The 25,440-nt window shown below is 45.1% G+C and overlaps 1 protein-coding gene across 1 annotated transcript in view; it reads right to left on the bottom strand.

Moving 5' to 3' along the window:
• Positions 1-801: 801 nt before the first annotated feature.
• Positions 802-25,440, bottom strand: part of MYO1G (myosin IG) — a 348,860-nt gene continuing 324,221 nt past the window's right edge. The window contains exon 23 of the mRNA XM_033931919.1: positions 802-1,635. Coding sequence (XP_033787810.1) covers positions 1,479-1,635 — 157 coding nt within the window. The 3' untranslated portion in view covers positions 802-1,478. The remainder of the gene's footprint in view (positions 1,636-25,440) is intronic.

The following is a 25,440-nucleotide window of genomic DNA, read 5'->3' as shown; positions in this document are numbered from 1 at the left end:
GGAGACTGGCAAAAACACAGAAAAGAAGACAGAGGAAAGCATAAACCAGAGACTGGGACCAACATGATTAGAAAAATGACCAGTCAACAAAGCTAGAAAAAGACATTTTATTTTCTATGATGTGATTTAGAATATTGAAATGTACAACTGTCAGAACTGGTGTTTAGACATGAACACGAAATATAACAAATAATGCTAACTGTGCTCATTTCTAAAATTTCTAAGCACAGGAAGCTAAAAGAAGTAACAGGCCCCACTTTGAGTGTCCGTGATTGCATTCTTTGTATATTATGAAGACAGTTTGCACTTCTGTATCTTTGCTATGTGCTATTTACTGTATTTTTTTTAAGTTTTCATTTATTATTTGCATAAAAAACAGCCTTGATTCAGGAAAGTGGAGAAATTGCCCATAGTGACCAATCAGGTTTCATCTTTTATTCTCTGGGAAAATGAAACAAGGAATCTGACTGGTCACTATGAGGAAGGTCTACACTTTTGTAAAGAACTTTCTTTTCCCCTGTTTTTTTGTTTTTTTTTAAATAAATTGATGCCATCTGTAATTCTTATTGTTCATTTTACTCAGTTTGTAAGAGCAGCACACCACCTGTGATGGGTCAGACAGTTTATCTAATCTAATCTAATCCTTAGGTTTGTATACCGCATCATCTCCACGTTCGTAGAGCTCGACGCGGTTTACAATAGGAGAAATAGGAAGGAACTACAACAGAGGGTTAGAGGTAGAAGTGTGAAGAAAATTTAGAGGACTTGGGATGCCAAGATATAAGAGTTTCCTTGATTCCTAAGTTGGAGGGAGACTTACATTTTTTGAGAAAAGCCAGGTTTTCAGATGTTTGCGGAAAACTTGGAGAGAGCTCAAGTTCCGAAGAGGGGAGGTAAGGTTGTTCCAGAGCTCAATGAAACATAACTGTGTCTTGTGCTGAATACTATTTTCAATGATCTGTACATATTCTATATGTAGCCAAATTAGTTAACTGTTTAATAATAAAATATCCATTTCAAAATCTCTGCTGGTCAATGGTCAGGGATCTTGATTGAAATGTGGTAAACCTAAGTAGGTATTTGGCTTGAAGAAATTAGGAAACACTGCCCTATAACACAAGAGGATATATATACACAGAGATATCTGTCCCATGACTGTAAATAGAAGAGGTTATGTAATTAATATCGAACTAGCACAGCTTTAAAGTGCAAAAACAGTGTCCATGTGATCCAGGTTGTAAATCAATGAGACTCCACTTTTCCCATGTTACCAACATAACTGCAGGAACAATTTACGATTCCAGGCCTGGAGATCTGTGCCACCACCCCAGAGCATTTCACTCTATGTTGACAGGAGACCAGAGTGCACTGGGAAGATGGGTGTCAGGAAAAACAGGACTGAGGCAGAATCGCATCCTGACATGGAATGACACGGGCATTACTACATCCTCCCCTCTTCTTCAAGGTACAGCCCTGGCTCATTTGCCGGGCCAGTAGAGGACCAAGCCGCTCCGAGTCTTCCGGAAGTCAGGATGGACCTGCTCGCTCCTTGTTTCCACGGAGATCAGACGCTTCTTCCCGTGCATGCTCAGCTGAATGCAGTCGGACACCCTCACTTGCAGCTCACGCTTTTCCCTGAAAAGAGACAAGAACAGAGATCCTGTTAGCTGCACTAGTTTTTCTCACCTCTAGTTTTTGGTGATCAGGGCTTTCAACCACCATCGATTAATTTCAGGACTCTGGGCCCTGTTGAGAGTTCAATTATTAATTCCCCACAATCATAATCACCTCCACATCACCTCTCCCAGAATGTTTCTCTAAAAATGCAGAACTGGACATCCATACACTACATCTGGGGTTCTCTGGATACACCCAGCCAGTCAGGCTTTCAGGATACCCACAATGAATAATACAGAATAAAATTTTGTGCTAAAATACAATTATACCCATAAAGACAAAATATATTAAGTTTCAATACAAAAACTGATGAATAGACCAGCATATATGCTGAAATGTGCTAGTATGAGAGATCTGACCTTAAAGGAAGGAGCTTCAATCTACCTCCAAACTGAGAGCAAAAGGTGCCACAGACTTCATCTCGTAAATTACTCTTTGTTCTTCTTGTGAAAGAATAAGATCCATGTCTCCTCCTCTCTTCCTTCATTTAATGACCTTAAAGACCAAAAACCTAAGTTCTCCAGTTTGGTGTCCCATTTCACTCCAATGTTCAACCAAGGGTGCACTAGTAATATTTCTATTGATGCAACTCCTATGTTCAATGATCTGGGTTTTGATCATCCTTTTGGTCTTTTCAACGTAAATAAGAGGGCATGGACATTGAATCAAATAAATGACATTGCTGGTATTGCAATCTGAATTATGACGCAGAGGATATTGTTTGGAAGTTGAAGGATGAGTGAATACAGTTGTACTCATACTAAGAGCACATACACTGCATCAACTGCGTGGGGTATGACTTTCCTGTTTCTTTGTGGTACCACAAGGATCACCATTAGCCTGATCGTCTATAACCTTTCCATGAACTCACTAGGCTATAATAAATTCAACAACAATGAATGCATATACACGGATGACATTCTTCTACTCATCCCAATTAATCATGACTCTAACAATACAATACTGTTAATATCAAATGGAATAGAGTATAGACAAAAACCACTGAACCACTCATAAATTTATTTGTCAATTCCTGGTCAACATCAACCAGAAAACTGGAATTGCTCCAACTACGGTATTTCTATCGCCCAAAGGAGTTAAATACCAATGCACATTTGACTTGCTCTTTACTTATCTTGGCACCAAGACCTGGAACAACCTCCCAACTGACATCAGGATGTAAACATTCCATAACAGATTCCAAAAAAACATAAAAGCTCTTTTCTTTGAAAGCACACACACTGTAGACAACTAACTCAAAATACCTAGTGTCACTAAATACCATACTCAAATGTTAGACCAGTATAGTCTGGAACCTCAATTCCCCCTTCCCTATTACAGCGCTCACCCGCGAATTTGCGGTTGGCGGTTCACAGTCCCGGTCATTCACGGTATTTTCCAACCACGAACCGCTGACCAGACACGCAGCTCATGATTGGTAAGGCCCGACTTTAGTACAGGAAGAGGCGGTCGGAGCATACCACGAGTGATTTCCTTCACTCGCCGGTGCTCTGGCTGCTCTCTCCTGCCTTTCCCGCTGCCCTCTCCAGTCTCCCCCCTGAAAAACCGTATTCGTGGTTTTTCAAGATTCACAGGGGTTCCTGGAACGGAACCCCCGCGAATATCGGGGGAGTACTATACTCTGTTTACAACTCTGTCCTCCTCACACTGCTGTAATGTAGCACATATATTCTGTTATTCCTTACATTGTAAGTTGGCTTGAACCTATTTAGGCATGGCACGACTCAGAAATACTGGATTCGATTCGATTCACGTGTGTACAGACAACAATGACTCGGAGAGACGTAAAAACTATTTCAATAAAAGTATCTTTGAATTGTGGCAGGGAAAACTGATGGAGCAATTTTTGAATTTATTTCAGTAGATTTTCATAGCTTTCGATTAATACTATTGAGAGAGCTTTAGCATTCCATTCTACTTTGCCCCCTGGTCTCCTCCTTGGTATTCAGAGGCTACCAGGAACAAAGGGTGCACTTGCGACACAATAAGACAGCTAGGATCTTTCTGCTTCCCTCCTTGCTCTGTGTTCTCCTGAGCTGCTTGCCTGCCCACTTACCCTTTACCTCCCCCTCCACTTTTCCTTCAATGCAGAAACCCCCAAACCCACAGTTGAGCTTCTTTGCACACGTGCTGTGGCATTTGGAGTATGGCCTTTGATCCAGAGTTGATCTCCGGGTCATAAATGCTTTCAGAATAGGTAATTGATCCTGTAACCGACATCTGTGCCTGGCTTCTAGGGGGGATGACATTGTTTGTAAAGCAGCTATGTCAACCGTGAAAGCCCACGGAAAGATGAGAGGGAGGAAGACAGAGGGGGAGGTGAAGTGATATGCAAACCCCTATAAGTGGCTGGCAGTGATTCTCCATTCTGCAAGACCCTGAGGAATGTAAGTCTGAAGTGGTTTTCCATTCTTGTTTGCAAAGTAGGCCTGTTTGTCACGATAAATAGTAGGGATGTGCAATCCTTGGAAATGATGTGGGAAATTTCCCACGTCCAAAACAACAGGGAAAAAAAATCTGAAATTTTAGGGGTTTGATATTTGGCCAGCAGTGCTCAGCATTTTGCTAAACCTGGAAATTCAATGCTGGGCCATGTAAAGGGGATTTGATTTGATACACTGATCTTTCTGTGTGATTACAATCAAGGTGGTTTACGCATTTTAGACAGGCATGTATTTTGTACCTAGGGCAATGAAGTGTTACGTGACTTGCCCAGAGTCACAAGGACTGCACTGGGAGTCAAACTCACAACCTCAGAGTGGCTGAGGCTGCTGCTGCAACCACTAGGCCGCTCCTCCACTGCCAGAGGCCCTGGCATTGAGTTTTTGGGTTTGTGGAGCCAGCTAACATATAGCCAGTTCTGTGCACTATTCAATCCTTAACCGATTATGGGCCAATGCATAAAGATAGGACTGACTTTTATGTGGTCCTATTTAAGGGTTACCTTGGCCGATTAAATTCTGAATATCAGCAATTAATTGGCCAAATCCTGACTCCACCCTTGGAACGACTCCAAAATTGACAGTTTTGAGTTTGGGCTAACTGGGTTATTTTTAGCAATGCTAACTGGTTAAGCGCCACTGAAAATGACTGGTTATCCCCAAATGGGTGCGGTAACCAGCCGGCAGCTATTTAAATCGTACTGGATATCAACCCCTTTGGTTTGTTGGTTTTTTTAATCCTTTGTCATAAATGGTGTGCACTCTTTGGAAAGAGTGTGCATTTTTTTTCTGTTGCATGCACCCTATTTATAACATTGCTTATTGATATTTTTCTGGCCATAATCCCAATCTGGCCATAATCCCAATCTTATGCAGCAGAGGTAGGTTATAGAAGTAGAGGTAGATTATAAAGGTCAAGAATTCACTTCACAGGTCAAGGACCTGGTGGGCCGCCGCGGGAGCGGGCCGCTGGGCGAGATGGACCTCTGGTCTGACCCAGTGGAGGCAACTTCTTATGTTCTTATGTATGAGTAACTGAAAATGTGCTGAAGACGATAGAAATGTTGAGAGAAGGAAGTAAATCTTAATGTGGTTGATGTCCAGGGTGGAAGCGAGTAACAGAAACCGACTTTCTTGCTTTGATTACTTGATTACCAAAAGAAGCTTTTCCTTTGACTTTATACTGCCCTTTGCCGGTGTCGTGAAGGATTAATCTACCAAGGGATCCTTTTTCTAAAGGGTATTAAGCCCTAGCACACAGTTAGTGCACCAAACGGATTACAGCATTTTGCCTATTAGCATGCATTAATTATGCATTATTTATTTTGGGGGGTAATTTTGTTGGGAGCGAACGTGCCAAGGGTGGGCAACGAGCCTGGAAGAGTTAACCAACTACCTTGTTCTGATTATTGCACACTAACTAATGTGGAATTAAAGTGGGAATGCTTAGCCCCTCCTAAACAGGAGGCAGAATGTACTTGGGGCTAGATTCACTAACCCCCCGATTCTGTGTCCGATCTGTGCCCGATTGCATGGAGGCTGATGAATTCACAAAAGGCCTGCATGCAAATGGGAATGATCGTTGACACGCTCCCCCCCTCCCATCCACACGGATCGCTAGAGAGTGATCCCGACGCATGTGCAGACCATCTGAGAGCCGCAACTTAAAAAAAAAAAACCCAAAAACTTTTACTTTTGAACAGCCCAACGAGCCTGTGGTTTTAACCCGCTTTAAACCCGCAGGTTAAAATCACGGGCTCGCAGTGCGGGGGAAGGGGCAGGAGATCAGGGCTGAGACGGGGCAGAGAAGCAGGGTGGCAGAAGGCAGGGCAGTCGGAAAGGACCTCAGCGGTCACTTATTTTTGGAGCGGCCAGTCCAGTCGGTGTTGCTTTTTTAAAATTTTAGCGAATCACTTCCTGTCTGCATTTGAATGTCGTTCCCCCCTCATTTGCATGCACAGATCAGAGGATGATCGGGACAGAGGTTTGTGAATCGGGTTGGAGGGAAATCGGATCGCAAAGTACACAATCGGTTTGCTTAGTGAATCTAGCCCTTGGAGCAGGTTAATGCAGCAGCCTGAGAAACTAGAGACATGGATTTGATTCCCACTGCAGCTCCTTGTGACTCTGGGCAAGCCATTTAACCCTCTATAACCCCAGGTACAAAATAACTATTTGTATATAATATGCAAACCACTGTTGATTGTAACCACAGAAAGGTGGTACAGTATAATCTCGTTATAACGGACTTCAAGGGACCTGGAAAAACAGTCCGTTATATCCAGAGTTGCATTTTTAAAAAAAACTTTATTTAAGTCAACTTGAAACAACGTACAATCGATGAACAACTGTCACTGCACAAGCCTATCAGCAACATCAGTAACAAAACTCAGCCAAGCATTGGTACGGCACGAAATGATTGCAAAAACCAGAACACTAAAAGGTGCTCTAAAGCAGGGGTGTCCAACCTTTTGGCTTCGCTGGGTGGCATTGGCCGAAAAAAAATGTTTCTGTGGCCGCACAAACATGCAAACGCTGCAGCAAGACCGAGGAATGAGCCGGCAAGACGGTAAACACCCTGGGGCAGCAGAGGAAAACACTGCATCGTCCTCGACCGGGGCTGCACAAAATATTTCACTGGGCTGCAGGTTGTTCTAAAGCATTATGTCGCACTGTACTGGAAAGAAAAATACTCTGTCATTTTCTTCTGGGCTGCATTTTGATACTGTATCACCGGCATGCCACGCGCCTTGTACGCGGAGCCTGCATGTCCGTTATAGCCGAACAAAACTACAGCTAAAAGCAGCTCTGGGGGACCAAATTGTTTGTCCGTTATATGCGAGTCCGCTATATGTGGTGATTTTCTGCATATTCATAAAGGCGCACGGCCGGGACCAGCGGACCTTGTCCGCTATAAACGATATTCCGTTATAAGCGAATCTGTTATAACAAGATTATACTGTATGTCAAATCCCATCCCCATTCCCTCCTGCAATAATTTTTTGCAAGTCCTCTGTGCTAATGAAAAAATTCATGTGGGAGCTGCAAACTCCCCTCCCCACCAATTAAAAGAGCTATGAATATTGCCCCTGGAAAATCTGTGCTTAATGTGTGTAGAAAGTCTAGCATTAAGCTCAGATCTTAGCACGTTTTCTTAAAATGGTCTCTACATTTCCCTCAAACACAGAATGGGAGAAACTTCAGTGAATCAATCAGCTGTTCTTTTCAGCACTTCAAGAGGAGCTGGCCGTGGTGCTAAAAATGACTTTTAAACAGTGCCCAACTTCATTGCTTTATGTGAGGTCAGAGATAGTCACGCCTGGAGCCACGCCACCAGTTTTCAGTAGCAGCAGATCCTGAAACAAGTACTAGAGAAGTCCACTGCCGATTTGTGCACATTTCCAAATACGTTGCGTTGCTTAATATGAGAAGAAAGCCAAAGTTTATTGAAAATATGTCAAAGTGAAGAATGTGTGGTCAAATCTGGGCTTAACGCAGGGCTTTCAAAATATTACAAAGACTAGGGGGACACTCAACGAATTTACATGGAAATAGTTTTCAAACAAAAAGGAGGGAATATTTTTTTTTTCACTCAATTGAGCTCTGGAACTTGTTACCAGAGGATGTAATAATAGTGGTTAGTGTAACTGAGTTTAAAAAAGGTTTGGACAAGTTCCTGCGCTTGAGAGCCACGGCTGCTCCAGGGACGCCCTTACATTTTAAAAGGTGAGGTAGAGGGGCCTTCGGACTGAGGGGAATAAGGGAAGGACTTCCTCGGCACCTGAAAACCACTGCCGCATCAAGGATGCCCTTAAATTTTAGGGGAGGCCTTTAGAATAGGGGGGGGGGGGGTGAGAAAGGAAGGACTTCTTCAGCATCCGGCTAGTGCTTGAAGAAACGCTGCCATTGCGGGATGCCCTTACACATTATATTTTTCTACTACTGCTATTTATTATTTCTGAAAGGTATTGACAGGATAGAAGACATAGTGTAGCATCCAAGCTATACCTATACACTCCTAACCGCCCCCTCCTCTCCAAAGCAGAAAAAGACTCAGCATTCCCGCAGGGAGATCCCTCTGAATGAGTACGGCGTACAAAAGATCCTACAGCCATTTCCTACCTCAGCTATGGAACCGACTACCCACACAGATCAGGTCGCTAGACTCACTAATGACCTTCCGCAGAGCAGTAAAGACCTTCCTCTTCCGCCAATCGGGCCATTAAAAACTGCCTCCTCAATATACTTCTCCTAGTACTCTTCGCTATGACCAGTCTGGTCTCTAGAATAAGCTCTGTTATTGTCTATTGTAACCTATTTGTTGTCATGACTAGTCTGTCTTCAAACGATTGTGTATGTCTACTTGGAACCCGTTCTGAGCTTCTGGGAGAACGGGACAGAAATCGAAATAAATATATAAACAAATAAATAAAAAGACATCAATGTAATTTCTATAGCGCTGCCAGACACACAAGAGATGGTCCCTGCTCGAAAGAGCTTTCAATCTAATTATGAAAGAAAGGATTGGACAATTTCCTGCTGGAAAAGGGGATAGAGGGGTATAGATAGAGGACTACTGCACAGGTCCTGGATCTGTTGGGCCGCCGCGTGAGCGGACTGCTGGGCACGATGGACCTCAGGTCTGACCCTGCGGAGGCATTGCTTATGTTCTTATGACACACTGGACAAGAATGGGAATGGAGGCCTTCGGACCGGGTGAAGAAGGGAAGGGCATCCCTCCCATGAGTGCCCCAGGAGTTTCCCTGCTTGACTTCCCTCCCAAGGCCTGCATTAACCCCCTCTTTTCACGAAACTGCGATAGCACTTTCTAGCACAGGGAGCCACGCTGAATGACGCTCATACATGGTTCCCTGCGCTAGAAACTGCTATCTCCGTTTCGTAAAAGGAGGCCTAAATGCGTTAATTTTTTAATGAGTTTAAACAATTGTTGTGTTAATTGCGTTATTAACCTTTTCCTATTGTAATAAAGTTTACGTTACGCTGGTTCCAATCGTAATTATTGTAGCAAAGTTTTGTATTATTCACTGTTATCATTTATGGTTATTGTAAACATAATGTAAATAAGTCATAAGTCTGTAAATTCAAATATTTTGTGTTCCTGGCTCTTTATTAGTCCATACAGACTGTTTATCCACGATGGCAACGACATTTTTGGAATGTCCCATCATCCGGGACACACGACAGGAAAAGGTTAACACATTAATTTTTCGGCCCTACTAAAAACAGATGTGTTTCTCTGGTGCTGTAGAGCAGTGTTTTTCAACCTTTTTACACCTATGGACCGGCAGAAATAAAAGAATTATTCTGTGGACCGGCATCGGTCCGCGGACCGGCGGTTGAAGAACACGGGGCTAAGTCGTGGGCCAGACCCCGCCCATCTCTACCCAATCTCCACCCCAGACCCCGCCCCATAATAGTACTAATTGCACCTTGCACCTTGTCCCGTGCCTCATCTGGAAGCCTTCCCTCTGACGTTGCAACGTCAGAGAGAAGGCTTCCGGTTCAGGCGCAGGATGCCCGTAGGAGCCACTGCCCGTGGCTTTGTGCACTGAATCAGTTAGGAAGAGGAAGCTGGCTCGAAGATAACGCTGCATCGATCGTACCGTGGACTGGCTGTTGAAGGACACTGTTTTGGGCCTGATGCACGTGCTGGCCCTGTGGACCGGCAGGAAATTTCTGTGGACCGGCACTGGTCCATGGACCGGTGGTTGAAGAACACTGCTGTAGAGTATCACGCCAGGCCACTGACCCGGCGGCAGAGTCAACGGACCACAAGTCTCAGGCTAAAACAGAGCAGACTTCTCCAGGCAGACTAACTCAGCAAAACAGTTTTAATTTCTTTCACACTTTAGATGCTACAGAAGACATTTAACTAACTCACAGTTTCAACCTCTAAGTGGCTTTATGTTTAAATATTTTTATTAAAGTTTTCATTAAAAAAAAAAGTGCAAGTAAAATCACATAGCAGTGTAATCCAGAAACTCTTACATGTGCACAAATCAAACCCCCACCACCCCTCCACCTACACCCCCCCCTCCCAGCAACATCAACAGTATCAACATCCAACAATCTGACATGTGGCGTGTGACCCCCCTTCACAAATTCAGTAATCGTCCACGAGCCTGGGGTGTACGGTCCATCCAAAAGTGTTCCCAAATCTGACAGAAGCGACGACCTGGTCCCAGGTCAAGGTCACCATCCTGTCTCCACTCCAAAGAAGCATGCACTCTCATCAGAGATCTCCATTGAATGTACGTTGATGTATCCTGGGATAACCAATTTGTCAAAATGGCTTTCTTTCCCAGAAGCACAGTCCTCGCTACAAAAGCTGTTGTCCCTTTCAATTTTGGTGTAGCAATAGTATAATAACCAAATACGGCTCTGGGCGCAGGAGACCAATGTTTACCCCAGAGAGATGTAACATAGTTACCCAGACAATGCCAGAAATGGAGAATCAGAGGACAAGTCCAAAGCATGTGTCCCAAAGAGGCAGGGGCCTGTCTAAGTGGGCTTTAAACATAACACAATCTTCAGAAGAGAGGCTCAGCAGATTTCTACTGCACTGTGGCAGCTGGGATTCGGGGCTTCCCTGCGAGTGTCCATTTCGGCTGCTGCTCTGATGCGCTTCGATGCTTTCCTTCTCTCACTTGGCTGCCTTTATACAAGCTAGCTCTGCCTGGAACTCTGGAGCGGAACCGATACAGATCATCCACCCCCGGGGCCTTTTTTTCCTCCCCAGTGGATCCCGAATCTCCACTCCAGGATTTTGGTCTCACTCCCACTAGAGACCACACTCTGCTGTTCCGCAAAAGAGAACCAACGGGTTAGATCGCTGTCAGGGTGAGAAGACAAACTTTAAGGCACCCCCCCTACCAGTGGCGTAGCGAGGGTGAGAGATGCCCACAGTGGTGGCACTCCTCCCCCATCGGCTCCTCCCCCACCCTCTCCTGCCACGCATGCGCGCCCTTTCCCCCCTTATCCCTTTAACGTTCCTGGCACGAGCAGCATCCTCAACCTAGTGCTCATGTCACCATCGGCTCTTCCTCTGACGTCACTTCCTAGGTGCGGGACTGGAGGAAGAGCCAACCCTGGCACGAGCAGCAGGTTGGGGTTCAGAACATAAGAACAGCTGCTGCTGGGTCAGACCAGTGGTCCATCGCGCCCAGCAGTCCGCTCACACGGCGGCCCCCAGGTCAAAGACCAGTGCCCTAACCGAGACCAGACCTACCTGTGTTCATTCTGATTCAGCAGGAACTTGTCCAACTTTGTCTTGAATCCCAGGAGGGTGTTTTCCCCTATAATAGCCTCCGGAAGAGCGTTCCAGTTTTCTACCACTCTCTGAGTGAAGACCTTCCTTATGTTTGTATGGAATCTATCCTCTTTTAACTTTAGAAAGTGCCTTCTCATTCTCCCTACATTGGAGAGGGTGAACAACCTGTCTTTATCTACTAAGTCTATTCCCTTCATTATCTTGAATGCTTCAATCATGTCCCTTCTCAGTCTCCTCTTCAAGGGAGAAGAGGCCCAGTTTCTCTAATCTTCCCCTGTATGGCAGCTCCTCCAACCTCTTAACCATCTTAGTCGCTCTTCTCTGGACCCTCTCAAGTAGTACCGTGTCCTTCTTCATGTACGGCGACCAGTGCTGGACGCAGTATTTCAGGTGAGGGTGTACCATGGCCTGGTACAGCGGCATGATAACCTTCTCTGATCTGTTCGTGATCCCCTTTTTAATCATTCCTAGCATTCTGTTTGCCTTTTTCGCCACTGCCGTGCATTGCGCAGACGGCTTAATTGACTTGTCGATCAGTACTCCTAAGTCTCTTTCCTGGGGGGTCTCTCCAAGTACTGCCCCAGACATCTTGTATTCGTGTATGGGATTTTTGATACCGACATGCATTACCTTGCACTTATCCACGTTGAACCTCATTTGCCATGTTGCGGCCCATTTCTCGAGCATGTTTATATCATGTTGCAGGTCTTCGCAATCCTTCTGCATCTTCAGTACTCTGAATAACTTCGTATCATCTGCAGCCACAGCCTAAATTTTAAAAGACTGTGGTTATTGAGGCCTGCTTCCAGAGCGAAGGGGAGGGGGTAGGAGGGGATTTAGGCATTGGTTTAGTAAAGCTATTTTCTGGAGAAGCTAATCCCTTTGTGTTTTTCCTTTTTGTTACTGGCTGAATCGTTGGGGGCAAGTACCCAAAAGGATTGGAGGTCTGGAGATAAAAACCAGTGAAGCCAGGGCTAGCAGAAGGGAACTGAGACTAAAAGTCCTCAAGTGAAGATAAGGAACTTTACAGTGGAAATAACTGTTGCATTTTCCCGACAAGTATATTGATTTACAGTTCTAATAAAATAATTCATTGGACTAAAACAGAAGTGAATGGAACTCTCTTTTTCCTTGTCCTTGCCAATTATACTCCACTAGCCTCTAGGACTAACCGCTCGGTCTGATTTACCTGTAGCCAAACTCTAGGCTGGACAGTTGCTCTGCCTACACCCAGTCACAATGATTACACATGTGACGTACATGACAGCATGCAAGGCAAATGGGGGGAATTCTATAAACGGTGCTAAAAAAATGGACATTGAAAAAAATTGTGCACCTTGTATAGAATAGCACTTAGCGCCAAATTCCCACGCCAACCTGTAGGTGTCAGGCTTACGCCTGCTGAAACCTGCTGCAAATGCTGGCACCCGAGTTGGGCGCGTTGAGGCAATGTTCTGTAACCACGCACCCAAGGCCTGATTATGGAAATGGCGGGTGCCTACCACGCGTTGGTGCTGTTTCCAGAATCAAGTGTGTTTTCGTCTACTGACGCCTTAAATATACGCCAGCATTTTACAGGCCTACATTTAAGGCGTCTGTTACTTGGGCCTACAAGAAGCACCTAGGCATGCCTATGGACACCTAAGGCCACTTCTGGCATAAACCACACCTATATCGGCCTTAGATGTCCATAGACGTGCCTAGACATCTCCGTAGGTGTGCAAATGCCTAAATTGTAGGTGTCCTTCGTCCCATCCATTCAAAAAAAAATGTGCAACTCAATTGGTCCATTAGATGGCGGTTGGATGCCATTTTTAGTATCAGGCCCCCAATGTTTTGAAGTGCCCCTAACATGCCCATGGCCACACCCCCTTTAGAGTTAAGCCCCATGCCATATAGAATAGGATGCAGCCAAGTACCTACGCAAGTCCTAATTGGTGCCAATTAACTTCAATAATTGATTAATAGCACTCAATTATTGGTTGTAAAGTGTTCATTACTTGGTTAATTTGGGCCAGGACTTTTAAAGGTAGGCTTTATAGGTCTGGGAGGCAGGAGGTTTCAGAGTCATCTGGGACAGAAGGCAGGAGGGATCGCTCCTGTCCCAGCTCACCGCTGAATTACCAGGGCTTAAGGAAGGCCCAGGGGAGGCATGCAAGGCATCAGGGGAGGGAGGGAGGATTTTGAGAGCATCAGTCTGTGAATATGTAAACACAGCGGTGCAAATGGGGATTATTGGTTGCAATTATTGCAACTGCAGCTAAGCAAATTCACGCAAGGTGAACGCACGGATAACAAGAATGGACTGTAGTATGGCTGCTGGATTTAAACTATTGTTTTATAAATCACATACAATACCACCTATTTGTCTTTATAAACAGTGCCAAAATAGTGCTATCCTGCTCCGTTAACCTAGGTGCCCTGTTACAAAAATACCCTCCACGGGGCTGCTCTCAATGACTTACCTGTCCTCTTCAATGCTGACATCTGCTTGCACTGAATATGACATTTGGTGGGGAAGGACATTGCAGACCTGCTCAGTTTTTTTTATTTTCAATATAACTTCTATGGAAGTGATGTAGATAAGTATTTGGATATCAGTAGAAAGAAAATGCTGTGTGGAACTGCACTGCTATTCTTATTATTCTGGACTGAGATATGTCAAGTATTGACTGGATCAGCTTGACGTTGCACTTAAGAACAAGAACAGCCATACTGGGTCAGACCAGTGGTCCCATCTAGCCCAACAATGGTCAATCCAGGCCAAAGGTACCTGGCAAAAACCCAAATAGTAGCATCATTCCAGAATCTGAAAGAGTAAGCAAGATTCCAGAACTCCAAATAGTAGCAACGTTCCATTCAGAATCTCCAGCAACATTCCATGCTACCAATCCCAGGGCAAGCAGCTGCTTCCTTCATGTCTGTCTCAATAGCAGACTATGCACTTTTCCTCCAGGAACTTGTCCAAATCTTTTTTTTAAACCCAGCTACCCTAACCGCTATTGCTACATCCCCTGGCAATGAGTTCCCGAGCTTAACTATTCGTTGAGTGAGAAAATATTTCCTCTTGTTCATTTGCTTAAGCATTAAACTAAACCTGCCTGTCCCAAAAGATCTCCCATTAGAAAAAAAAAAAAGAAATCTGAACCACTGACCCAAGATATTTCCTATCTGCTGCCGCCTTTCAGGCCGCCAGTCACCATTCACCCTTTTATAAACACTGACTGTAAATCTATGGCACCTCATAAAGCAACAGATGTCTGCAGTGTTTGAGGAGTAATAAATTTGCCCCTCACTTCTGCTTCCTGACAGATTTATCTGCCATTGGAGGAGAAACAGCCATCGCTATTGGATTATCCGAAGTGCTGGTACCAATGGGAACGTTAATAATACTACCCCTGTCACGATGACCACATAATGAAAATAAAACCAGAAATATGACATACCGTGCAAGAAATGAGACTCTGCTCCGAAGGGCCCTCTTTCCTGAAAAACATGCGCTAGCTATGCAGTGCCTAGGGTTTAGGATGATTAACATGGATGGGTCAGTTCACCAGCTGATCTTCCAATTCACCCAAATTGTTCCTGCCCCTTTAAGAGACGCTGCAGCTGCTCCAGCCCGTGGCCTTATTTGCATATCACTGTCCTTTGTTCCTTCTTAATGGCTACCAGCAGCCTCCAATGTTTAAAAGCTAGAATCTGCAAGAACCTGCTTAGCAGTCACCCCACCTCCTTTAAAAACAGCAACAGCTGCTGCTCCCCTATAACGGCATTAACCCCGTCCTTCCCCACATTACTGCAGTATGCCGCTTAATAGGTCATGCATTAGGGGGGGGTCCCTCCTCTCATTCCTGATGCACTGACCTCCAAACTTTAAAAAAACAGAAGAGAGAAAGGGAGGCGGAGTTAGAACCCCTTCATACAGAATTGGACTGTCTCGAAGACGGTTGTTGCCTATAGAAATTTTGGTCTACAGGCAGTACTAGCCTAAGGCGTTTATTTAATACTGAAAGAGAAGTCTAATATGAAGATAGATCAGGCATTTCAATTTCTCACTTACTTTAGGTCTTAATTTTTGCTTGTTCAGTAATTCCTTAAGATTGGGGCTGAGTGTCAACCACGATTGTTTAATCTGTGGGTCTGAAGTAGAGAGTTGCGCGGGGACAGAAATCTCACCCATCCTCACCCGTCCCCACCAGGATCCTCTCCATCCCCACCCGTCCCCGTCAGGATCCACTCCGTCCCCACAAGAAATTACCTCCATCCCCGCCCGTCCCCATAAAAAGCAGCAATTACTTCTGACAGGATCATTAATTCCACAGTTTCTTTTGTGTTTGCGCTGCTGTTTTCCTTGTGGAATCCCTTTTTTTGTTTTCTGTTCAGGTAATTAACTTATAAACCCCCTCTTTTACTAAGGCTGGCATGTCCATTATATTATATGGATGAACCCTGCTTCCAAAGCCTTCCATCCCCGTGGGAGTCCCATTGGCTAGAGGGGGGTCCCCGTGGGAGTCCCGTGGGTTAGGGGGGATTCCCGCGAGATTCCCATGATCCCCGTTCCCGTGTAGACCTCTAGTCTGAAGATGGCCGATGAGGCTGATCCATTGACTGAATGATACAATTTACACATGTGTTTCTGGGTTAGATGGGTGACAATAGGTTAATGATTTGATCTCTAGCACATGGCTTCTACCGTCCCCACATGGTAGAGTTATCGGAGAAATGAGAAAAGCTGGACATGTCCTCTTTATAAAGGACTGTCCGGGTGCCTGGAGGGATTTCCGAAAGCCAGTAGTTTGTCAGGGTTTTAGAAGGCCCTGAGCTCAGGGCCATGTCTGGATGTCCTCTGCGCATGCCCGGGTGTCAACGTGATGACATCTCACGCATGCACATGATGTCATCACACTGATGTCCGCGCATGCATGGAGGACATCCAGACAGGGCTCTGAGCTCAGGGAAGGAGACCAGTGGTTCGTGTGGGGGCTGGGTGGGGTGGGGCTGGTTCAGAACAGGGCAGGGCCAGGGTCCTCTTTTTTTGAAGACGGACATGGTCATACCAGGTTACAACCTGCTCCGCCGGGACAGGGAGGGTAGATTGGGAGGTGGTGTTGCATTATATACAAAGGATGACATTAAGGTCACAAGGATCACAGATGTCCAATACACGGGGGAATCCCTTTAGGTTAATTTGGCCAGAGGGAAGGACAAATGCCTGTATCTCAGCGTTATTTACAGACCCCCAAGACAACAGGATGACCTGGATATGGAATTGATTGGAGATATAGAGAATATCACCTTGCGTGGGGACACGGTATTGTTAGGTGACTTCAACATGCCTGATGTGGATTGGGGCACACTTACCGCTGCTTCCGGCAGCAGCAGGAGGCTATTAAACTCTATGAAGGGAGCACGTCTCAGGCAATTGGTGTTGGACCCAACAAGGGATCAGGCAATACTGGACCTGTTGCTTACCAATGGTGAAAGTGTCACAGAGGTCTCGGTGGGAGACACATTGGCCTCAAGCGACCATAACATGATATGGTTCAATCTTGGGAAAGGCTTCACTAAACCTGCCACACTGACCAAGGTCCTCAAATTCAAGGACACAAACTTCCAAGAGATGAGTGACTTTGTTCACCAGATGCTACAAAGCCAAGCAGAAACCGATAGTGTGGATGAAATGTGGTCGACTCTGAAAGCCACCATACAGTAAGCGACAAACCGTTATGTTAAGCTAGTAAGTAAACACCGTAGAAACAATAAACCACAGTGGTTCACTGCGGAGATCTCAGACCTCATCAAAGAAAAGAAAAAAGCATTCATCTCTTACAAACAATCAAGGGAACAGGACTCCAGGGCAGAATATCTGACCAAGTCAAAAGCCGTCAAAACAGCAGTCAGGGAGGCTAAATTCAACATGGAGGAATCTCTAGCAAAGAACATCCAGAAGGGAGATAAATCATTCTTCAGGTATATCAGCGACAGAAGTAAAAACTCACGGGGAATAGTACGTCTAAGGAAACCAGACGGAGACTATGTGGAAAAGGACTCAGAAAAAGCCCAATTGTTAAATGAATACTTCTGCTCTGTCTTCACCCGAGAAGCTCCGGGGCATGGCCCTCAGTTACAGACAAGGGCTGACTCAGTTGACCCATTTAGCGATTTCAAATTTACGCCCAACAGTGTCCACGTTGAGCTGTCCAAGCTCAAGGTTTACAAGGCAATGGGACCGGACAACCTGCACCCCAGGGTACTCAGGGAGTTGAGTGATGTCTTGGCGGAGCCGCTGTCGGCACTTTTAAACCTCTCCCTTAGTTCAGGTAGCGTCCCGTTGGACTGGAGGAAGGCTAACGTCATTCCACTCCACAAGAAAGGCTCCAAGACAGAAGCGGCAAACTACAGACCAGTGAGTCTCACATCAATAGTGAGCAAACTAATGGAAACTCTTATCAAACACCAATTAGATACGATCCTGAATGAAGAGAACCTACGGGATCCCCGTCAACATGGATTTACTAAGGGGAGATCCTGCCAATCCAACCTGATCAGCTTCTTTGACTGGGTGACGGGGAAGCTAGATGTTGGAGAGTCCCTGGACATCGTATACCTGGACTTTAGCAAAGCATTCGATAGCGTGCCTCATCGCAGGTTACTAAGCAAGATGAGTTCCATAGGATTGGGCGACACATTGACGAAGTGGGTTGGGAACTGGCTTGGAGGTAGGGTTCAAAGGGTAATGGTGAATGGAACCCCCTCTGAAATGACGGAGATGATCAGTGGAGTACCCCAGGGCTCTGTCTTGGGCCCGATACTGTTCAATATCTTTATAAGGGACTTGGCAGAAGGGCTCCGAGGTAAGATAACATTATTTGCCGATGACGCCAAACTAAGCAATGTAGTGGGCAAAAGCACAATAGATAAAAATTCAATGCCCGACAATATGAGTTGCGCAGGGACAGAAATCCCACCCATCCCCACCCGTCCCCACCAGGATCCTCTCTGTCCCCACCCGTCCCCGCCAGGATCCTCTCCGTTCCCACCCGTCCCCACCAGGATCCTCTCCGTCCCCATCCATCCCCGCAAGGAATTACCTCCATCCCCGCATGTCCCCATAAAAAGCAGATATTACTTCTGACAGGATCATCAATTCCACAGTTTCTTTTGTGTTTGCGCTGCTGTTTTCCTTGTGGAATCTCTTTGGTGGAACCCTTTTTTTGTTTTCTGTTCAGGTAATTAATTTATAAACCCCCCTCTTTTACTAAGGCTGACGTGTCCATTATATTATATGGATGAACCCAGCTTCCAAAGCCTTCCATCCCTGTGGGAGTCCCGTTGGCTAGAGGGGGGTCCCCGTGGGAGTCCCGTGGGCCATAGGGGGGGTCCCCGTGGGAGTCCCGTGAGTTAGGGGGGATTCCCGTGGGACCCGCGGGATTCCAGCGATCCCCGTTCCTGTGCAGACCTCTAGCACGCAGCACTGTAGCGCCCGCTATTCCGCGCGTTGATGCCCTAACGCAACTTCGTAAAAGGAGCCCATAATCTACAAAAGAGGGCCATAGAAAACTACTCAGACAAGTACTTAGGGAAAAGAGAAAACTGTTCATAAGAGTGAGAGGTAAATAACAGCGAACAAAAGTCTTTGTCATGAAAAGCTGCTTGAAATGAATTGTGGGGAGCGAGGGGATTTTTTTGCATATTTGGTGGGGTTGCCCATTGGTTAAAGAATATTGGCAATTGGTGGGCTGTTTATTGGTGCGTATTTTGAAGAAGCACCGTCCGGTATGTCTGGAATGCTGTTTGCTAAACGTGGGTGTGCCAGGTTTTACAAAGTATGAACGGAAATTTGCAGCTTGTGTGTTTACGACTGCTCGCTTGGCTTTAGCTTCTCATTGGAGATCCCCAGGTATTCCTGAGGTTGGTGAGTTGTGTCGCCGGCTGGATTATCTTCAGCTGATGTCCAAACTGACAGCTCTTCGACATAATACTTTAGGTATTTATTCTAAGATATGGGATACTTATTTCACTTGGAGAGCAATATCATTTATCATGGTCTGTTTTCTTGACACTTCCCCTTGTTGTAACTGATTGGAGGGCGGTTTGAGGTGGGGAGGGTGGGTGGGTTGTTGTGGGTAAGTTGGGAGGGGGAGAAAATTTAAGAACGGTCTTTTGCTGGATTCTGTTCTTTTGCAATAAAGTTTATTTTTAAAAAAAAGCTGCTTGAAATAAAAGCAGATGATCATGGTATTTCTTGCCTTGGCAGCCTTGTGGAAAAGTGGAAAAGTGCAAAGTAATGCACTTAGGCAGAAAGAACAAGGAACACGAGTATAGAATGTCAGGTGCAACTCTGAGTAAGAGCGAACAAGAAAAGGACCTGGGTGCACTGATAGATAGGACCCTGAAACCGTCGGCACAATGTGCGGGAGCGGCAAAGAAAGCAAATAGAATGTTAGGCATGATAAAGAAAGGAATCACGAGTAGATCGGAGAAAGTTATAATGCCGCTTTATGGTCAGACCACACTTGGAATATTGTGTCCAACATTGGTCTCCCAACCTAAAGAAGGATATAAAACTGCTGGAGAGGGTGCAGAGATGAGCAACGAAGCTAATAAAGGGTATGGAGAACTTGGAATATGAGGAACGACCTAAGAGACTGGGATTGTTCTCCCTTAAGAAAAGGAGACTGTGAGGGGATATGATTGAGACTTTCAAAATACTGAAAGGAATCAACAAAATAGAGCAGGAAAAAAAATTATTTACAATGTCCAATGGTGACACGGACATGGACTGAAGCTAAGGAGGGACAAGTCCAGGACAAATATCAAGAAGTTCTGCTTTACGCAATGAGTGGTGGACACCTGGAATGCTCTCCCAGAGGAGGTTATTGCGGAATCCACCGTTCTAGGATTTAAAAGCAAACTAGATGCACATCTCCTTACGAGAGGCATAGAGGGATATGGGTGACTAAAATTACACCAGGTGTACACCTGGCTGGGCCTCCGCCCAGTGCGGTTTGCCGGACTTGATGGACTGAAGGTCTGATCCGGAGATGGCAGTTCTTAACTTAACTTGGAAATGTGGAGGGCCATTTTTGATGGGACTTCTAAGGGCTCCTTTTACTAAGGTGTGCTAGAGTTTGTAGCGTACTTAGCAGATTAGCGCAGGCTAACCCCACGCCATGCGGCTAGAACTAATGCCAGCTCAATGCTGGCATTAGCGTCTAGTGCGCGCGGCATTGTAGCGCACGTTGTTCTGTGCGTTAAAGCCCTAATGCAGCTTAGTAAAAGGAGCCCTTAGTCCGAATTTGGATGTTTCCCACAAGATGTCCAAAGTCAGAAGCAGAGAAATGTCCATTTTCGAACGGGATGTTCAAATAATTTTTTTCCCCCCAAAATCACCTATTTGGATGTCTTGGCCGCCAAAATGTCTAGACCGCCAGAATGTCTAACTTTATTTGCCATTTTCAACCACAAGAATGTCCAAGTTAGAAATGTCCAAATCAGCACCATTTAGACGTGTGAGGGGCCACCATTCTAATGGACTGGTCACATAGCTATGACAACAGAAGAGTGGAGCACTTTAGAGGGCAATGCTATGAACTTCACATACAGGGTAGAGATATACATCTCACCATATACCCCTTATAATTTATGGTGAGCCCTCCAAAACTCCCCCCAAACCTACTATTCCCACCCGCCTACCATCCCAATAGGGAATATGCTTGAAAGAGATCTGCATATATTGGAGGTGTAGGCATTAAAATCTACTCCATGCATATTCATTAGGGCTATCCTGAAAACCCGACTGGCCTTGGGGTCCTCCAGGACAGGGTTGGGAACCACTGCTCTAATCCACCCCCTGGCTACTTAAGACACCTGTGTAATGCTCTACTAGGCTTTCCCATACCAATGCTACTAAACTAAACTAAGCCTTAGGTTTATATACCGCATCTTCTCTACTGTTTCATTCAGATCTTTGTAGGGTGGAAGAGGGTCAGTGACTACTGGGGGAGTGTGGTGGTGGTGGTGGGATGTCATTACCGATATATTCAAATATAAGATGAGATTTTTGAGCCAAATATGGCCCAAACATGGGGGTCTCATCATATATTCGGGTCAGCGCCTCTCGTCCCCCCTCACGGACTTGTTGCAGGACTCCGCCAGTCTTCCCTCCCATCTCCTGTCCTGGCCAACTCTGACAATTTTTTAACTCTCTCCCACCTCCCCCCCCACCCCCCGTGTCCCTTTTTGAATCTCTGGTGGTCCAGCGGTGTACCGGGCAGGAGTGAGCTTTTTATGCTCCTGCCCGGTGCTGAGCCACTCGCTGAATGGCTGCCACCAGTTCTCGCAGGATTCATGTGAACTGGAGGCAGCCATTCAGAGAGCGACTCAGGGCTGGGCAGGAGCGCAGAAAGCTTGCTCATGCCCGGTACACCGCTGTGCCGTGAGAACTCAAGGTAGCCATTCAGGGGGAGGGGGGGGGCCCTCAGCATTTCAAAATCTGCCACAGACTGTGACTGACCTGAATACAGACACCTTCTGCTGAAGTAGATTCCTTCAGAAGACTGCCTGCATGTTTACATTTCAGAAGAAAAATGCCTGTTTGCAATTGTATTAGTGAAGAAGCAGTATAAGCTATGCCACTTGGAGCTGCCTATAGTAACTCACTTTCCAAGAAATGTCTGAAAAATTGTATTTTCTGAAGAATGTAGAAGGGTAGATCCTCAAAACAAAAAACTTCATGAAAAATTTCTTTAGTTTGCGAATGCTGAGGGAGGTTAGACATCTTTTTCATCACCGTCATTTTTCTATCTTAGTTCAATCAATTATATTATCTCGTCTTGATTACTGTAATGCTATCTACCTCGGCATTACAAAAATTTGTCTTCATAGATTACAATTAATTCAGAATACTGCTGCAAAGCTGATCTTTGGAAAATGTAAATTTGACCATGTGACCCCTTTGCTTCAGAGTCTTTATTGGCTCCCGGTTTATTTTAGACTTCAATTTAAATGCGCTTGTATTTCTTTTAAAATTCTACATGGTATCTTTAATCCTCTTATTCCTTTATTTTGGAACGTTTATCGATTCTCCTTTGCAAGAGGTATCCAACAATTTAAACTCTTCCTTCCTTCTAAGAAAGGGATTAAAGGAGTCAAGATCTTCAGTCAATCTTTGGTCTTTAAACTCTCTCAACTCTGGAATGATCTCCCGCTTTTTTTTTTTTAAGGCGTTCCAGTTCATTTCAATTTTTCCGTAAATCTTTAAAAACTACTGTGCCAAACATTTTGAAAATTAATTCTTTTGAAATTTTGTTATTATCTTCTATTTATCATTTGTAAATCATTCCCTGTTTATTTAATTGCTGTAAACCGAGTCGAGCTTTCTCAGAATGATGACTCGGTATACAAAGTTAAGCTTTAGTTTAGTTTAGTTTCACTCCATGAATAATGCTACAACTTAGCAAAGCTGTGCACCAAATGAATTTCACAAACAAAAGATAAAGCCTCAGATAACGGGAGAGGAGGTTAGATCCTCCCATCTTTGTGTCATATTATATATATATACTGTATAAAATACACACACACAAATGCACTCATATAAAGTGTCAGATGTACATCCTTTGCTTTCCCAGGAGCTTGTAATTCATGTGTTACAAAGCAGGCTTATGAATAAACTCTGAAGCTGGACCAGTAAGACTCTGCTAGAATGAGTCTAGATAAAAATGATGCTGACACACGTCACCCAGGGTCTGAGGGTGGGGAAAGGAGGGGTGAGGGGGGGCTCAGTGTTACTCATTCTAAGCCTGCTGATGGCTTCCCTTCCAGGCACCTCTTTGGCATGACAGACTTCCAAAGCCACAGAGGTCAGACACTCTCTAAGCTCCCTCCCTCTCCTCCTGTTCCTGTGCCAGATGGGTGCATAATAAGCAACAGAGGGTCTCTGACCACTGAGAGCTCATTTTAAAGGGTTTTTCTGGTGCACGTGTGGAAGGAAAGGAAACCCCCCCACAACTGGCGGGGGAGGGGTAGTCATTGAGAAACCAATCACCTCATCTGACTTTGTTTGTTGTAATAACAAGGGTTTCAGCACCCAGCTGTCATGGCTTCTGCAAATATATATATAAAAAAAAGATGTGATTGGATTATCAATGACTTCCCCCCACCCCCACAACAGTTTTCTCTTTCCCTCCACACTTGAGCGGGCTCCTGAAAAGCACAAATTGCACTGAGAAGGACCCTGCAGCTCTGGAGAAGAGAAAGAGGACCCAATGCATTGAAGTCAGGTAGCAGAAGGCACTCTGGGGCTCAAAGAGGTGCTGGTGAGAGAGGAGGGGGAATGGCGGCATTAAGCACACAGGCCTGAGAGAAGAACCTGCCACCTAACATAGTAAATGAAAATGACGGCAAATAAAGACCTGAACGGTCCATCCAGTCTGTCCATTACAAATACATGATGAAATTAACTTGTCTCTTCTTTGATATTTCTGGGTCATAGATTGTAAAGTCCACCTGGTATTGTCCTAGGTTCCAACTGCTGAAGTTGCCATCTAATCAAGCCTTTGTGACATCACTGCTGAGGTTGGCTCTTAGGCATTGGTGGAATGAGGCATTATGACATCACAATCTCAGTTCTGGAATGTTGCCGCTCTTTGGGTTTCTGCCAGGTAACATAGTAAATGACGGCAGATAAATACCTTAACGGTCCATCCAGTCTGCCCATTAGTTATACCCATTAAAAATACATGATTAAATTAACTCATCTCTTCTTTGTTATTTCTGGGTCAGAGATTGTAAAGTCCAACTGGTATTGTCCTAGGTTCCAAATGCTAAAGTTGCCGTCCAAGTTCACTCCAGCCTATCCAACCATCCACTGTTTGCAGGATATCTACCGTAAAGTCTGGCCAGTAACATCCCATTGATGCCCACCCCAGCCCATCCTACACTGAATCACCATATATGGGACACAGACCGTGCAGGCCTGTCCAATACCGGCCTTAGTTCTTTAATTTACATCCTTCATTTTCTAATTAGAGATCCTCTATTTTTATCCCACGCTTTTTTGAATACCATCACCATTTTCCTTGGGAGGGCATTCCAGGCATCTTCCACCCTCTCAGTGAAGAAGAATTTCCTAACATTGCTCCTAAGTCTTCCTCCCTGTAATCTCAAATTATTCCCTGTATCATATCTAGTCCTTCTGTAAATCAGCAACTTCCAGTCATTCTCTTAACTCCACCTTTGGAAGAGCCATAGGGGAGGGACCAGCTCCAGTGTCATATCCCCTTCCAGGTCACAGTCTCCCCAAAACTGAACAGCCAACATTCTAGACCTCTCCAGTTAGCCCACAATCACTACACTTCCTCATCATATTGTGTGCGTTTAGCATCATTGTACGTGATGGTATGTAAAGATCTGTTGGTCCCAAGATAATATTCTACTCTATATTTTCATAAGAACATAAAAATAGTTTTACTAGGTCAGACCAATGGTCCATTTAGCCCAGTATCACGTCTTCACAGAGGCCAATTCAAGTCACAAGTTCCTGGTAAAAATCCAAATAGTAGCAGCATTCTAGAGCTGAGACTGTGATGTCATAATGCCTCATTCCACCAATTCCTAAGAGGGTGAAGAACTTATGTGCATGATGGACTTGGGTGTGATTGTATGTGATGATCTTAAGGTGGCCAAACAGGTTGAAAAGGTGACAGCAAAAGCTAGAAGGATGCTAGGTTGGACTAGTAGGAAAAAGGAGGTATTGCCCACCCTCTTTTCACTGCCCTCTGGCGATACTCTGCAGCTTGAGTTCTCAAGCAAGGTCCAAGGCATCACCATCGATTCTTCCCTCTCCTTCAATGACCACCTCAACTCCTTGGCAAAATCATGCTTTTTTAGCCTCCACATGCTGAGGAAAGTAAGGTCCTACTTCTGCCAACATCATTTTTCTGTCCTTGTCCAATCTATCATCCTCTCCAAACTAGATTACTGTAATGCCATCTATTTAAGTTTAACAAA

Source organism: Geotrypetes seraphini, chromosome 2 (genome assembly GCF_902459505.1).
Source record: "Geotrypetes seraphini chromosome 2, aGeoSer1.1, whole genome shotgun sequence".
NCBI lineage: Eukaryota > Metazoa > Chordata > Amphibia > Gymnophiona > Dermophiidae > Geotrypetes > Geotrypetes seraphini.
The sequence above is the reverse complement of the archived record's forward strand: the minus strand, read 5'-3'. Positions and strand labels throughout refer to the sequence as shown.